The 15,548-nt window shown below is 50.8% G+C and overlaps 1 protein-coding gene across 3 annotated transcripts in view; it reads right to left on the reverse strand.

The window, feature by feature from the left end:
• tiam2a (TIAM Rac1 associated GEF 2a) overlaps window positions 1-15,548 on the reverse strand; it is a 72,480-nt gene that overhangs the window by 13,203 nt on the left and 43,729 nt on the right. For all 3 annotated transcript variants that reach the window (XM_030355778.1, XM_030355777.1, XM_030355780.1), the window contains exons 10-15: window positions 14,810-14,992; window positions 13,961-14,065; window positions 13,429-13,507; window positions 13,221-13,310; window positions 12,461-12,688; window positions 10,788-10,855 (exon numbers count right to left, since the gene is read on the reverse strand). In XM_030355778.1, coding sequence (XP_030211638.1) covers window positions 10,788-10,855; window positions 12,461-12,688; window positions 13,221-13,310; window positions 13,429-13,507; window positions 13,961-14,065; window positions 14,810-14,992 — 753 coding nt within the window. The remainder of the gene's footprint in view (window positions 1-10,787; window positions 10,856-12,460; window positions 12,689-13,220; window positions 13,311-13,428; window positions 13,508-13,960; window positions 14,066-14,809; window positions 14,993-15,548) is intronic.

The raw sequence follows: 15,548 nt of genomic DNA on the forward strand, positions 1-15,548 counted from the left end.
ACAGTTATGCCGATTTACGTCCCATCAGTTCCAGGGGATTTGCCACGCTAGGGGTCGTTGAATACATATTTCCACTCCGAGTCGGGTCGGCGCTGGCGTTCCCGCTCCGCCGCCAGAGACCGGGGTCTGAAATACCCCGCACTCCTGCGCACGTTGCGCTTCCTATGTGGCTGCTGCTCCCCGGACAAGGTCAGCCTGGTGTCTTTATGGGAAGGGAATCATGATTCATAACGGCGGACTAGCCCCCTGGGGTTTGGGAAATTAGCTCTTTGGCTAGCAGCACAATGGTGACTGTGTGCGGTGGTGGACGAGGTTATAATATCGGCTGTAGCGTCTGTGCCTCTGTGATTTATAGTTGCAGTTTGCCCTAATTGGCTATAATACCGGTATTAATGTTTTATGACATCCACAAAGACTTCATTGTGAAAATTCAGAGTATTCTGGCCGCAATACAAACTGTACATAAAGGAAACACATGAATCAGAATTAGCCTCAACACGAGGGTCCGTTCTCAGACACATCAGGTGTTTGGCTGTGGGCTCATCCTTGGTCTACTGTCTGTCTGTCTGTCTATGATGTATTGGGGCCGCTACGCTCCGAGGCCAGTCACTCTCGCTGGCTGTGGCGTCGGCTGACAGACCGAAGCGCCGCGTTGGCATGGCAACGCGGCAGCACAGTGAGAGCACTGCAAGCGCGCAGGGGCGGCGGGTCAGCAGTATCGGACGGCTCCCTCAAACACTGTGTGTGTGTGTGTGTGTGTGTGTGTGTGTGTGTGTGTGTGTGTGTGTGTGTGTGTGTGTGTGTGTGTGTGTGTGTGTGTGTGTGTGTGTGTGTGTGTGTGTGTGTGTGTGTGTGTGTGTGTGTGTGTTTGTGTGTGTGAATGCTGCATAAGCAAGAACCAAAGTGAGGCCTGTCACTAAAGAGAAGAGAAGAAACACTCACGCAAAGATCAATATACCCTTCACTCCCACACTAGCACATCCACACACACACCAATCTGCTGATGTTAATCTAGTCTGTCTCCGTATGTACACCCTGATCCTATGAGACTCTGCTGCCCACAACTCCACACTGACAATAATAATAAGAGCGACAATAACAAACCAACGATGAGACAGCCCTGACAGTGTGGCCGTTACGTCCTTCAGACTACTGATACACTGATGTTATTGTGTTTTATTTCCATGTGTGTGTGTGTGTGTGTCTCGTCGGCAGGCTCCTTCAAGCGATCTAGCTCCCACCACCCGGCTCGTGCTCTGGGGCTCTCTGAATGTGGCCCGATAATTACACGGAGACCAAACATCTCCCAGCACTCTCTGGCTGGGAACACACACACACACACACACACACACACACACACACACACACACACACACACACACACACACACACACACACACACACACACACACACACACACACACACACACACACACACACACACACACACACACACCTATAGATTGCATCTGCAGCAAGCTGCAGCCTGACCGGGACACAGTCCGCGAGAGTTAGAGGATATAGAGGTGACAGATTTATCATAGAGCCACCTCCTTCACATGGATGTTGAGAAGGTGGAGGCCAGCCTTGAATAAACAAACACGTTTCACAAACAAAGATTCACAGCATGGTGAATCCCCCCCCGCCCTTGTGTGTGTGCACATGCGTGCGTGTGACCATGTAATGTTGTCAAAAGCCACATATTCAGCAGAAGGACGGGCTAAACAAACAATACACACGTGCTGGAATGCATGCGTTGGGAAACCCGCACACGGTGCATACAAACACTGTACGGCGTTCACTGAAATCCCCTGCCCCCCGCCAGAGGCAGACTGCTGGTCACACAGTGACATTTCCATTCAGGTCCTGAAAGCAGGTACCTGCAATGAAGCGTGACTGTGAGCAGTCAGCATAGAGACAGGCACAATGAATGAGAGAGCGAGAGAGGGAGCGAGAGAGAGAGAGAGAGAGAGAGAGAGAGAAAGACGCATGGAGGCAGGCAGGCAGACACTGTGTCGTGACTCAGGATTCACTATCGCCTCACAACAACACCACCACCACCACCAAGGCAGGATGAAAGACAGACCAAATAGCCAATTGAGAGCTGAGGAGAGGAGTGAGGAGAGGTGGGACTGAGCCCTGGCCCCAGAGGGAGACTGGGGGTGGCGGGGGAGTTTGGGAAAATCCACACCAAGTCGATTTTTTGCAATAATTTAGCTTTTAGCCCAAGTCACCCACTGTGATTAAAACGACTACACACGCTTTGTCACTAAAGAGTATGTACAAGTATAAACGATCAGTACCAAGGAGAGACTAGTGTGAGATTTGAACCAAGATTCAATAACGCTCAACTCTCTCACTCGCTCACTTTCTCGCTCTGATAAATGTCATTACTTTGCAAATAGTATTTAACAGGTGTGACATTTAAAGAACAACATTTTGTACACTTCTGGTTGAGAGGAAGATAAAGTGAAAAAAGAAAGTTGCATTACAAAGTTTGGTGTTTAGCGTGAACACAGCACATTTTCTGCCGAGCTACAGTCGACCTAGCTGGCCGGTCAACAACATAGCTAGTTTCTCTTAAAGCGCACAGAATACACTTTTAATTCCCCCCATTACCAACAGTGGCTATCATCTGCATAACTGCTCTCCATCTCCCTGTACGAATAACTGTACTCCATTTACCGCCTTCCACCCAAAAACTCCCCATGGAATACAGTCCCAATAATATAGTCCCTGTCATAAGTGGCAATACTCACAACAGAAAGATGGAGTGCCATTCAAAACGCACTTATACCTCAATCCTCTGTAGTGTGAGTCCGCGCACACACACACACACACACACACACACACACACACTTTGATCATCACCAAAAAAAGCCGCGGCGGGGGTATAAAAGCGGAGAGAGGGTATGGCGGTCGCCATGGGTTACCATGAAGAGCAGCCGGTAGAGGAGCCTCCAGGCGGCCGTGGCGTGGCGACGCGTCCGTCGCGCCAAGGAGCAGCCCTTCCTGCGCACCCTGATCGCCCTCCCCGCGGGCATGACACCACACACACACACACACTCACACACACACACACTCACACACCCCTGGCTAGTTTACTTCCTCCGTCCACTCTCCGGTCGTCACTCACACTGAGGACCACATCCTGATGGCCGGTCCTCCCCCTACTTCCCCTCTGCTCTCTCACACACACACACACACACACACACACACACACACACACACACCTGGTGTATCTCACACAGAGCCCAGCATGGACTGTGCCCCCCCCTCCCCCTCCCTTTAGAGCGCAGTGTCAGAGAAACCCACGCCACCCCCACAGCACCTTCAGCAAAGAGAAGATTCAGTAGTTGGCTGGTGATTGGGAATCAATAATCACTCGCAGAGAAAGAAAGAGGTGATGGGGGGGGGGGGGATTGGGGACAATATATACTCTCCTCCTCTTTTCCTCTACTCTCGGCTCGTCTCCTTTGGTCTATCTCCCAAGCCGTCCATCCATGTTCCCCTCGCCTAATCCTCCTCCTCTTCTTCTTCTTTCTTCCCTGTCTTGCATCTCCTGCTGCCTCTCCTCTCCCTCTCTCATCCGTCCCCGTTACCCTGCCGTACGTTTCCACAACACACAGGGGTCTGTAGGGGCAGGCCGTGCTGAATAGCAGCAGCACAATGTGGACTGTTCTGGCTTGTTTATGCAACGCCCTCACTACCACCAGCACCCACCTACACCCCATCCACCACCACCACCACCACCACCAATTCCACCGCCACCACTCCCACCCTCGCTCCAGATAAACAGCCAGGAATGGCTGACTGCGGTAAAGTGAAGATCCGTCGATGCGCTGTTGATGACCAAACAGGAATTCACGTCCCCGGCCTTGTTCAGGAACGAAGTGAGAGAAATAAGGCTCTTGTTGTTTTAGATTGGGAGGTGTATGTTTGTGTTTTTTTTGTAGTAAAAAAAAAAAGGCTATTATTTTTTACTAACGCTTTCATCTAAAGTTAGTGAATTTTTAAGATGCAGGTTGTGGTTCGAAAGCCTGGCTCAAGGGTGAACCTGGAAGGCTACAGACATTGGGAGTCGATCAAAGTACCTTCAGGCTCAGAAGGTGAAATCAACCTCGGCATCCTGGACTGTCTAAATTCCCTGCAGCCACATCTGATCCAATGTCTAAAAAGGAGGCCGGGTAGGGAGTGGAGTCCGCAGTCACTTTCATAGCATTAGTCTGATTAAATACAGATTACCAGGCCTTGGTTTAGCAGGTAAGCAGCAGGTGGATACACTCTGGCGGTCCCTGATTGGACTACACGGCCTGGGGGAGCGTGTGGTCAGGCGTGCGCGTTTGTGTGCATCCATGTGTGTGTGTGAGAGAACGAGAGAGAGAGGCCTTGGCAAAGACAAGACAGTCGAATTAAGAGGCGGTGCGTTGATGCCAGCACTGCTAACTTGCAGCAGGAGGCCAGCCGGCGCTCTCTCTCTCTCTCTCTCTCTCTCTCTCTCTCTCTCTCTCTCTCTCTCTCTCTCTCTCTCTCTCTCTCTCTCTCTCTCTCTCTCTCTCTCTCTCTCTCTCTCTCTCTCTCTCTCTCTCTCTCTCTCTCTCTCTCTCTCTCTCTCTCTCTCTCTCCTTATTATTTGCTCCGCGATAATGTGCCGCGTTCACAACATGTCACAGCAGTCCCTTATATTACCTCCCCTCACCTGCATAATGAAGCCATTTACCAGATCACACTGACTCTCACAGGGGCCGCTGTGAGGACGACAACAACACACAGCATCCGTTGTAGTGTTTTGAATTCAGTTTGGGTTTTGTTTCCTCTGAGCATCTCTGCTTCCAACCGCAGCGCAATAAATCACACGTCTAGCGCGGGGGAGGGGGGGGAGCTTTATAATAAAAAGAGGAGGAAAAAACACTACAAATTCTGTCTGTTCTCTCTCTGTATCACCGGCGGTTTCCCAGACAAAACGCTGATCCAATCAAAGTGGAAGCCTTGTCGCCTCCCACTGTACAACCGCAATGAAAGCCGACACAAGCTAAACAAACAGGGAGAGCGACGCGGAGAATGAAATGAAGGAAAAGTGCAGGTGAGCAGGGGAGGGAGAGCGTCGGGGGGGGGGGGGGATATGAAGCACAGGCACATCCATGCGGGGATGGCTTCACGCATCCTTCACACGGGAGAGAGCCTCGATGTGTCAGAGAGAGAAACAGAAAGGCAGAGAGCACCAGAGAGAAAGAGGGAACAAGAGAGAGAAAGTGAACAAGAGAGGAAGAGAGCAATAAAAAGAGAGAGCAAAAGCTAGAGAGAAGAATAAAGAGAGACAGACAAGGAGAATGAGAGACAGACAGGGGTAGAGAGAACAAGACAGACAGGGAGAGAGGAAAGAAAGACAGGGAGAAGGGGAGAGACAGACAGACAAGGAGAGAGGGAGAGACAGACAGCGAGAGAGAGGGAGAGGGATATAGAGACAGAGACAGCAGGAGGCCTGTGAGGCAGGTAGGCGAGTGATTCATTCGGCCAGTTAGGCTACCGTGGTGCCAGGCACTGCCATCCTCTTCTCAAGCTCAATAAACCCAGAGGCATGACATAAATCACACACACACACACACATACACATACACACTTTGGGAGGGACGGCGGAGAGGATGAAAGAAAAATGGGACAGGGGGGTGAGGGGACCAGAAGTATGGGAGGCGGCCACACCCTCCCCAAGCCTGGTTTATAATTCATCATAAACAAATATTACCCCAGAGAGTCTTGGAAGTATATGTGTGTAAATAATGAAGCAGCATAAAAAAAAAAACGTGATATAGAGTCCCCCTGGGATATTCAGAGACCCCACCCCCCCACACCGACACACTGTGTCATTGCCACTACAAAGAGCTAAAGAATATGCAGGCCATTTTATTCTAGCACACACACACGTGGCCAGCAGAGAATGCCCGCAGCCAACTGAAAAGACAAAATGATATGCATGATAATGGTGCATTATTACACCGGTACAACCCATGGACCTCGTGCAGACACAAAATACATTCCACGTAATACGAAACCAAAACAAAAAGCAGGGGTGATTAAGCAGCCAGCTTATATCAGTTGACGCAGGGGGGAACAAGGTATGTCATGGCCCCCCCTATCCCCCCTGCTTATATTGGATCCTCGCCACACTGTGTGTGGGGAGCGTTTTAAAGCGACTCTGCAGAGCTGTTCTAATCAGCCACTGCTCAGATTAAACACTGTAATCGACCCTAATAACGCGCTGGCTGCCAGGACCCACGTCCCGGATTGAAATAAAGTATGTCGGTTACGGCGTGTTGCTGATCAACTCCCCATCCATCCATCCCCCTGTAACACGGCCCTACTCTGAACCAGGGCCGGTACACCGATGTTGGTACAGGGGACGGATGGCCCTGAAAACTTATTTGCATACTCAACGGCTGCACTGCTGCATGAATTCCACTGGCAATCGTCCAAAACGACTACTTCATCAGGGTGCTGGATAAATATGCCAGAGACGGAGCTAAGCGATGCAGTGAAATCGTTGAATTTAGATTAGATTGTCTCGAATGACTAATATCTAAAGATCGCGGTATAACAGTGCAAAACCCCTTTTCTAAGGGTTTCCCTCAAGCTCAGACATTACATCCAACTACAGGTCACCAGTGGACCACTACACCACAAAATGTATGCAGCCACAAACAACGCAGCATATAAAGCCCCTTTATAAAAGAACAGCGATGGGGTGACAAATTTAAAGATACATCGTAAAAGTAGGAATTCAAATGACACGGCTGTCTCAACCATCGGACTCCCGCACAACACCAATCTTACAGAATGAAAGCAGGTCGACACCTCAGCCCTCCGACGACCAGAGAGCCTCCTCCTGGAGCCCATAGTTACCCTGTGGTCGTCCCCGGCCCCGGCGTGCGTCCCGCAGGTCAGGCAGGCGGCCATGTCCTGCACCATGCCGGCTAGCTTGTCCTTCAGCAGCCTGCGTTGGGCCAGCGGCGCCCGGGCCAAGAAGAGACCCCCCTCCCCGGCCGCCTCACCGCCGCCGCCGCCGCCGCCTTCGGGGGGCCGCCCTGACCAGCGCACGGCTACCAGGGAGCGGGGGGCCCGCACTGGGGACCGGCCCCGCGTAAAGAGCTCTGTCACAGCGCCGAGGCACACGCGAGGTCCCGGGGGCTCTTGGTCACCGCTCGGATCCGGACGGGTTACACCCGTGGCGTCAGAGCGGGCGTTGGAGGGGGCGTCGGGCGGCTTCCTGTGCACCATGGCGTGCTGGTTTGGATCATGCCGTGCCTGGGCGTCCCCAGGGGCCGCGCATTATCCCTCTGCTCTGGTGTACACCGGCCCTCTTGTTTACAGCCAGACGGACTGAGTCAGGGGCCGGCTAGCGCTAGCATTAACAGCATTAAGCTCAGATGATTAGTCTGCTTAGGGCCATATGGCGACTGACTGGCTTAGTCATGAAACAAACACACACACACACACACACACACACACACACACACACACACTAGGATAGAGTGCATGTGTGAACTGGAGGGAGAGATTGACAGTTTTGCGTCGCAGGAATCCATAACTTCAGGGACATCACCCTGACATAAACCCGGCATTGAGGTAGTAAGAGAGGTTTAAAGAAGACAGTCATGCACAATGTCGAGGGACATTTGATGGAACTTTTGAAGTTGTAAAAAAAGAAAGAAAAAAAAGACCCTACTGAATATTATAACCTGTCCCGTCGTCACACTGTCCCAGAAGTGTTAGACACACCTCAGACACCAAGGTTTTGGAGCGGCACTGTGCGTTATTCAGAAGACCCATTGAAGTGTATTGTACAGGTATCATGCGAGTCTGTACCCATCTCTGAGACACGCGACAGGACAAACACATCACCAGCAACTCGAACAAGTCAGTGTCCTCCTTCTGTTCTTGACAGGGACAGAGGAAGAAGGTCTCGATCACGGTCATGCTCTTTAAACCGTTTCCATCACTCAGCTTAAAAGACCGGAATAGTTTGCAATCAGGGGCATAATGAGATCAATTAACCATTAACCCTCAGGAATCCCACTGATGTCATTTTGAGCCAGTTCTAATAATGACAGCAAATTAAAAACTGCACAGTAATGCTCCAAAGGACCATTAACATTCTCACATGGACACCATTCAGCTATGGCTACAACCAGGGTAGTGTGCTGATATGGGCCATCTGTGCAGGGCACGCATACTGCAAGTGTGTGCATGTGCACGTGTGCACGTGCACATCAGAGGCACTCCGTTGGAGGGGGGGGGCAAGTGATGGGATCGGACCAAGACAGATTTCCCCCAGCGCCCGTGTATGCAATCTGTCTACTTGAGGTGGTCTAGTGTGACTGTGTGCGTATGTGTGTTCAGGTGATTGTCTGTTTGTATGTGTGTGTACACTCGCGTGTGTGTTTATGTGTGTCCAGGTGATTGTGCGTGTTTACGCGTGTCCAGGTGATTGTGCTTGTGTGTGCGACGCACGCGCGTGTGCATGCGTGTGTGTCATTGATCTGCCAACCTCTTCTCCACACAATAACAAACCGTAATCTAGTCTGTCCCTTTGGGAAGCCTGAGAGATTAGTCGGCCAGTGAACAATTCCTACAGCAGGATTATCATTGTTCAGAGAACAATAAATAACACATTCTCCCTATTACTTGACCAAAACAGCATTAGCACCTCCAATCAATGTAAAGTGACATTGACTCGAGGAATTAGGCAGATACAGTGGTCTCCTTCTCAGAATCGATTCTTTGAGCCCGTAATGGTATTATAACACAGTGTTAATCTATTAGCATGCTGCGGTACAGCCAACATGCGTATTATTAAGCCAACCCGCACACTCATACAGTCTCATTCAATAGACCACTGGTGACGGCGGCTGTTAACTCTGCTTAGTAAGCAGCTCCACCCCCCTCTTTCATCTCTCTACCACAGGCGCCACACAAACACTCTCACACACACACACACACCTCTGGTAATAAGCACAAATTGGAATGCGCCGGACCAATTAATCAGCAGTAGGCTATGGCGGCTGTTGTGTGAACAGCCTTGAAACCAGCCATTCTGTCCCCATCCGTCTCCATTGGCTGTGTGTCTGCGGTCGCTGCACCTTCTCGAGCCAAAGCGCACCATGCTTTACGCTCGGCAACAACAACAACAACAACAGCAGTAGCAGCAGCGGAGAATTTTTCACTTTCCAACTATAAACCACATTACCTCCCTCCACGGTGACATCAGCAGTCTACATCAGGACACCCATGTCTCCCATTACTGCTTTATCATCTTTATTACGCATGATGCGTGTGCTTTTACAGGCTGCGATGGGAGCGATTGGCACATAAACCTTTCATCGCATTCTCTCTCATCAGCAAACACACATGGAAGAAACGGCATGCGTGTTTGCCATGTGTCACCCGCACAGACACACACACACACCCCACCTTTTTCCAACCTTGCACACGCACGCACGCTCAAACACATAATACACACACACACACACACTGCCTAGTAGAAGACGAGAGGCTGGGAGAGGAGCAGCAGTAGCCACGCTGCTGCTGCAGTGCAGATCACAGCACAGGGGGACTGAGTCACGGAGCTGAACAGACAAAAGGAGGGAGAGAGGGGGAGGGAGGAGGAGAGGCCGAGCCGATAGATAGAGAGAGATAGAAAGACATGGGCGAAGAGAGAGAAAGCGAGGATGGAGAGGTAAAGCTCCTTTATTCCTTCTTAATTCACCAGCCGGGCGACCCTCGGGTCAAACACTCAGCGGCTCCACCTCCAGACTTTAATACACTCTGTGACGGACAACATGGGCCACACACACACACACACACACACACACACACACACACACACACACACACACACACACACACACACACACACACACACACACACACACACACACACACACACACACACACACACCTAGAGGCAGATGGAGGCGATAGCATGTAGCATCCTCAAGCACTGCATGCGCATTTTGTTCATTAGCATAACACCGAGGCTCATGAACCCAGCGGGACACGAGCCTCCGGCTTTAAGGACTTCTATCCCGTTGTTATTTACTGCCCAGGAGGGGGAATACTCGTTTAACACTAAACGCACACGCTTTCACAAAGGTGGACGGCAGGCCTTTAGTGTAGATAAAGTGAAGTGTTTTTTTGCAGGGTTCGATTTAGGCCATTGGATCAGATGTGATCCGGACCAACTCAGGACGTGGTCCAGCTCAGTGGAGCCGTGACTGTCCAGGCCAGAATAGCAGGAGTGGGCCGTAAACACAGTACTAGTGCGTTTGTCAAGCTAATGATTCGTAAGGCTATTTTATTTACATTTCTTCCTCATGTCTGCGATTCAACTTGCAATGACAATCATATTACTGAGGCGACATCACACTAGCCACAAACTAACAGACACACGCAACAAACAATTCAAAGGCTACACAAAAAAAAAAACATGCGCGACATCCAACGTTAATAAACTCTTCCTGATATTTTCATTGTTTACCTGACATTGTGTGTGTTTATGCATGCCTGTCTGTCTGTCTGTCTGTGTTTGTTTAAACCTGCTACCAGGAAGGGGCAGCTTGAAAGAGGCCTGCACATGACAGCTTTCCCAGCTGCTCTGCACGCACGCACACACAGTGATGTATCGAGGACCCATGTGACTACTCTCTCTTGATGTCCAAGTAGTTAGTGATAATTCCCCCCCACACACACACACACACACACACACCACACACACACACACCTTAACACCTTACCTTGCTGTGTTGAACAGGCCTGTGTCCGTTTTCCAGGCCCAGGGATTCACCACCATCACTCAGCACATCTGTGGTAGAGAGATAGAGAGAGAGGCGGTTTGAATTAAGAGGCGGTGTGAATTAAGGTTTCTGCATATGAACCCAGACCCTGCCGTGTGTTTGCGTGTGTCGGCATGTCTCCACCTGTCACTAATCAGCGTTTCTTATTGGCTTCACAGGGCAGCAACTCAAAAATTTGCGCTTCTTCTGTGTTTATTATCATTTCTTTCATCTTGCCTTCTCTGCAATTCCAACTACTCTCATTTTAAATATAAATCATAATTTACATCACAGTTATTGAACAACTGAATGGGAGGTTTGGCTTGAAAATGTGTTTGTGATGAGGAAAAACAAGGAGCACTAATGAAACAATGATGAAAGATGATTACTGAGATGTGAAACATTATTACATGAACAGAATTATGGATACGGCTGAATGACAATGGGTAGAAAGGAAATTGAAAATAAATATGTTTTATTATGTTATTATATAAACATAGATGTAACGATATAAAGATATAGACTGTAGATATATATAAATATAAATAAATGATCCCATTCAAAATGTCTTATGTTTCTTATTTCTTATTGCAGCAGAGTTTCAAAGTTATTTGCACGTGTTCTGTTTCAGGGTAAACTGATAATGCCTTCTTGCCTGCTGAAGAGCCCGCATGGGATAGTGCTCCCTCTAGAGGAAGAGGGGGAAACTTCAGGCGGCCTTTAGGGTTATCGTCATCGATTTCTTTCAACTTTAGTTCTCCCAACAAAACGTATCGCTGTGCCAAAATGACGTCTTTGACACGTGCAATGAATGCGTGAATTATCGGACTGTTTCCATGTCATGTGTTGCGGAAGGAAGAAACAGATGCAGGAAATCTACTAGCTGAAGCTTAACGACGTGAAGTGAAATCGGTCATGTTTACTGACTCTCTGAACAAACGCCTGGCATCAGACTATGAATACGTTTGTTTATATTCTGCAGAGACGCTTTTTATTTGAAGGTACTTGCCAGAGCACCGGCCTACCTTCAGGACCGGGGCCGGCTGCCGTCAACGACCGGCGGCCAGGCTTGAAAGGTGCAAAGAGGCTCCTCAACCACGTCGCCATCGCGGTTCTCTTCCTCCATTGTTCCATCTAGCTACGTCGGTGACCTTGCTATTTACCTCAAACCGGCAAATACAGCCCCGAAACGAGCCAACACTGGACTGCAAATTGGCACCGCTAATGAGCCATGTCCGGCCAGAGCTGGCGTCTCTCTATCCCCCTCCATCTGACGCTGCCTCGGGGCCGCGGTGACACAGAGAGCTGTGACATGTCACCTCGACTGGGCTGTTTTTAACCGCTAATAAGGGGCTGTTTGTGTGACTCTATCCTTCAAGAGGAAGTGAAGAAGTCACACTTGACCTGATCCAAAAGCAGAGGACGCGTGCCGTTCCTCCTCGTCTAATGAAGAGAGATGTTTTTGCGGTCATTGTTTTTAAACAGCGAACGGGTTTTCCGTGATGCTGCATGCATGCATGCGCGGGCGTGTGCGTGTGCATGTGCGTGTGCGCGTGCATGTGTGTGTGTGTGTGTGTGCGCGGGCGTGTGCGTGTGCAGGGCAAATCTAATGGAGATGAATCCCCACAACAGACCTGAGATGGACTTGGCCCGTTGGTGGTGGTGCGGGGTCGGCACCTCCAGTTTGGGCCGCGGGGGCGAGGAGGCGTCGTGAGGGGGGGCGGGGGGCTGTGTGGGCAGGACGTCCCGTCTCAGGCTCAGGCTGAGCTGCTGCTCTGCGAACAGCGTCTGGATCAGCACCAGGTCCAGACCCGACACGCAGCGACCGTTCAGCACCAGGATCTCATCGCCCGGCCGCAGACCTGGAGACACACGGATATGATATATATACACGACATCATCAAGAGGAGACCCGCTCCTCAATTCAGCATCAAGATCATTCCTGATCATATCTGCCCTACCGAGCACCCCTTAAACACATTTAGAGTGTGTGTGTGTGTGTGTGTGTGTGTGTGTGTGTGTGTGTGTGTGTGTGTGTGTGTGTGTGTGTGTGTGTGTGTGTGTGTGTGTGTGTGTGTGTGTGTGTGTGTGTGTGTGTGTGTGTGTTGGACTGTTGACCATCACTTGCGCTCTGCTAATTATTTCACAGTGTGGATAAACTCATCTTACGTTCAAATCTACATCTACGTTCACACACATGCCCAGGGAAGGCATGTTAAGCACTTGTGTATAAAGTCATTCCAATTAGTCTCCCCTCTGAAAGATACAAATATGAGAAGGCCACACACCCACACACACACACACACACACACACACACACACACACACTTTAGCAAGGCAAGTTGCTTGAAATTAAAGAGCCGGTCATGGAGGCATATCATTTTCGGACGGTACCTTTGTCAATGGCCAGTCCGTCAGGGAGCACCTCGTTCACGAAGATCCTGCTGTTCTTCTGCGCGTCGATGTGGCCCGTCACGGCGAAACCTGGTGGCCAGGAAGCAGACACAGACAGTCAGCCGGTGGACGACTGCTGCAGGTACAGACTCAAACAGATCACGCCCCCCCCCCCCCCTCGGTTCGGTCTGTGCGGTAGACAGCTCACCAAAGTCTCCCGTGCCGCTGGGTCTCCTCATGTGCAGATTGAACACGTTCAAGGGGACCACCTCCAGATGATCGCACATCTGCAAGGAGACAGGAGGAGCACAGCTGAGTTGACAGATCTGAGCACGGTGCAGCCAGCAAGCGGGGCGGGAGGAAGATAGAGCACGGGAGGGAAAACGGTGTGTAATGAAGCACAATAATGAGGAGACTAATTTGTGTGTGTGTGTGTGTGTGTGTGTGTGTGTGTGTGTGTGTGTGTGTGTGTGTGTGTGTGTGTGTGTGTGTGTGTGTGTGTGTGTGTGTGTGTGTGTGTGTGTGAGTTGATCATGGGGTAGGGGGGTGGCAGGAAAGTGCATTTTTTTGGGTATCTGACTCCCAGCCAAAAGTTACTGGGTTCGATACCTCAGCCTAGCCCAGGTACCTCACCCCCTACCTGCTCCTTTGGGACATGCATCTGAATTCACAGCAAATGTCTGCTGAATAACCCAGCAGAAAATACCGCCTATAAATACAAATCAGGGCCCCCTGCTCACAGTGTCCTGGAGGAGCTCGTCAGGGGCCAGCAGCCGGCCCTCCTCCGCCCGTCCCGTAAGGCTGTGTAGTCGCAGGCCGTGCAGGCCCGCGTCCAGCTGCTTCACCTGGAGCACAAAACAGGCCCCACGGTGAGTGTACCACACACACACACACACACACACACATTCGTACGTCACACACCGGCACCGAGCCCCGACAGCTGCGGCCCGGACCCAATTCTGCAGAAGCGGCCGAATTGCTCATTGATTCCACGCCAAGTAACAAGAAGCCATTTGTAATACTCAAGTGGCCAGACGTGTGTGCGCGTCCGTGCGTGTATGCGTTTGTGTGTGTGCATACAATTAGGAGAGGACGAGGTCAGGTGATGATGACATATGCTTGGCTTTGTGTGAGTTTTTTGTTGCAGTCCTTTTGTTGGACGCAGGCGGGTGTCAGGGCGGGGCTGGGCTCGCTGTTTAATCAAGACGAGTGGCCCCCGTGCGCGTGCATAGATCACCCTCTCGGCGGCGCCCGAGTGGATTAGCTCGTGAAACACAAATGGCCGTGTGCTATGAGTGAAACACCCAAATTATGTCCAATAAATCAATTCCTGTTTGCCTCGTGTATAACCGACGAGTGCTATATTGCATTTGAAGAGGCAGGCAAAGTACATATCTAAAAACGTTGTTTATAGCAGAGAAACTGATTCGGTCAGAATGTCGTATGTTGTTCACCGCTATGCATAAGTCAACACAAATATCTCATCCTTTCTAGTTGTTAAAGTCAACCTAACACAGAGAAAACCGCCACCATGCAGTTTTGAGGTACATCCGGAGGTGCTTTCGGGTGGTCTGGGGTGCGTTTGATACCTTGCAGGCCGACGCCAGGAGCTGGGCGGCGGTGAGGTCAGCCCTGATGGGCAGCTGGAGTGTCAGACCGTCCGGCGTGCGGACATGAGCCAGTGCCTCGCTGCCAGCGCTACCACTGCTGCTCTCCCAGACGCCGCCCTCGGGGGGCGACATGGAGTAGATGTTGGTCAGCACGTCCAGCCTCTGCAACAGGAGCAGGGGGAGAAGGAGGGAGAAACAGGAGGAGGGAGGGGGCAGCGTGGAAATAACAGAGAGGGAGAGAGACAGAGAGAGAGGCAGAGGCAGAGAGACAGAGAGAGAGACAGAGAGAGAGGCAGAGGCAGAGAGACAGAGAGAGAGACAGAGGCAGAGAGACAGAGAGAGATACAGAGAGAGGCAGAGGCAGAGAGATAGAGAGAGAGACAGAGAGACGGAGGCAGAGAGACGGAGGCAGAGAGACAGAGGCAGAGAGAGAGAGAGAGAGAGAGACGGAGGCAGAGAGACGGAGGCAGAGAGACAGAGGCAGAGAGAGAGAGACAGAGGAAGAGACAGAGATACGTAGGGAGACAGAGTCAGAGAGACAGATGGACAGAGAAGGGGGGGAGGGGGTGAGGGTGAGAGAGCAAACAAATCAATGCAAGTCCATTAGTCTAAATGCAGTGCCTAGATACGGTGGCTTAGGCAAACAGCGTGGACAAGTCACACAATCGGCCTTTCACAAAATCATTTGACAACGCAGACGCCACATAAATAGTCTATA

The sequence above is a fragment of the Gadus morhua genome, chromosome 5 (genome assembly GCF_902167405.1).
Source record: "Gadus morhua chromosome 5, gadMor3.0, whole genome shotgun sequence".
Taxonomy (NCBI): Eukaryota; Metazoa; Chordata; class Actinopteri; order Gadiformes; family Gadidae; genus Gadus; species Gadus morhua.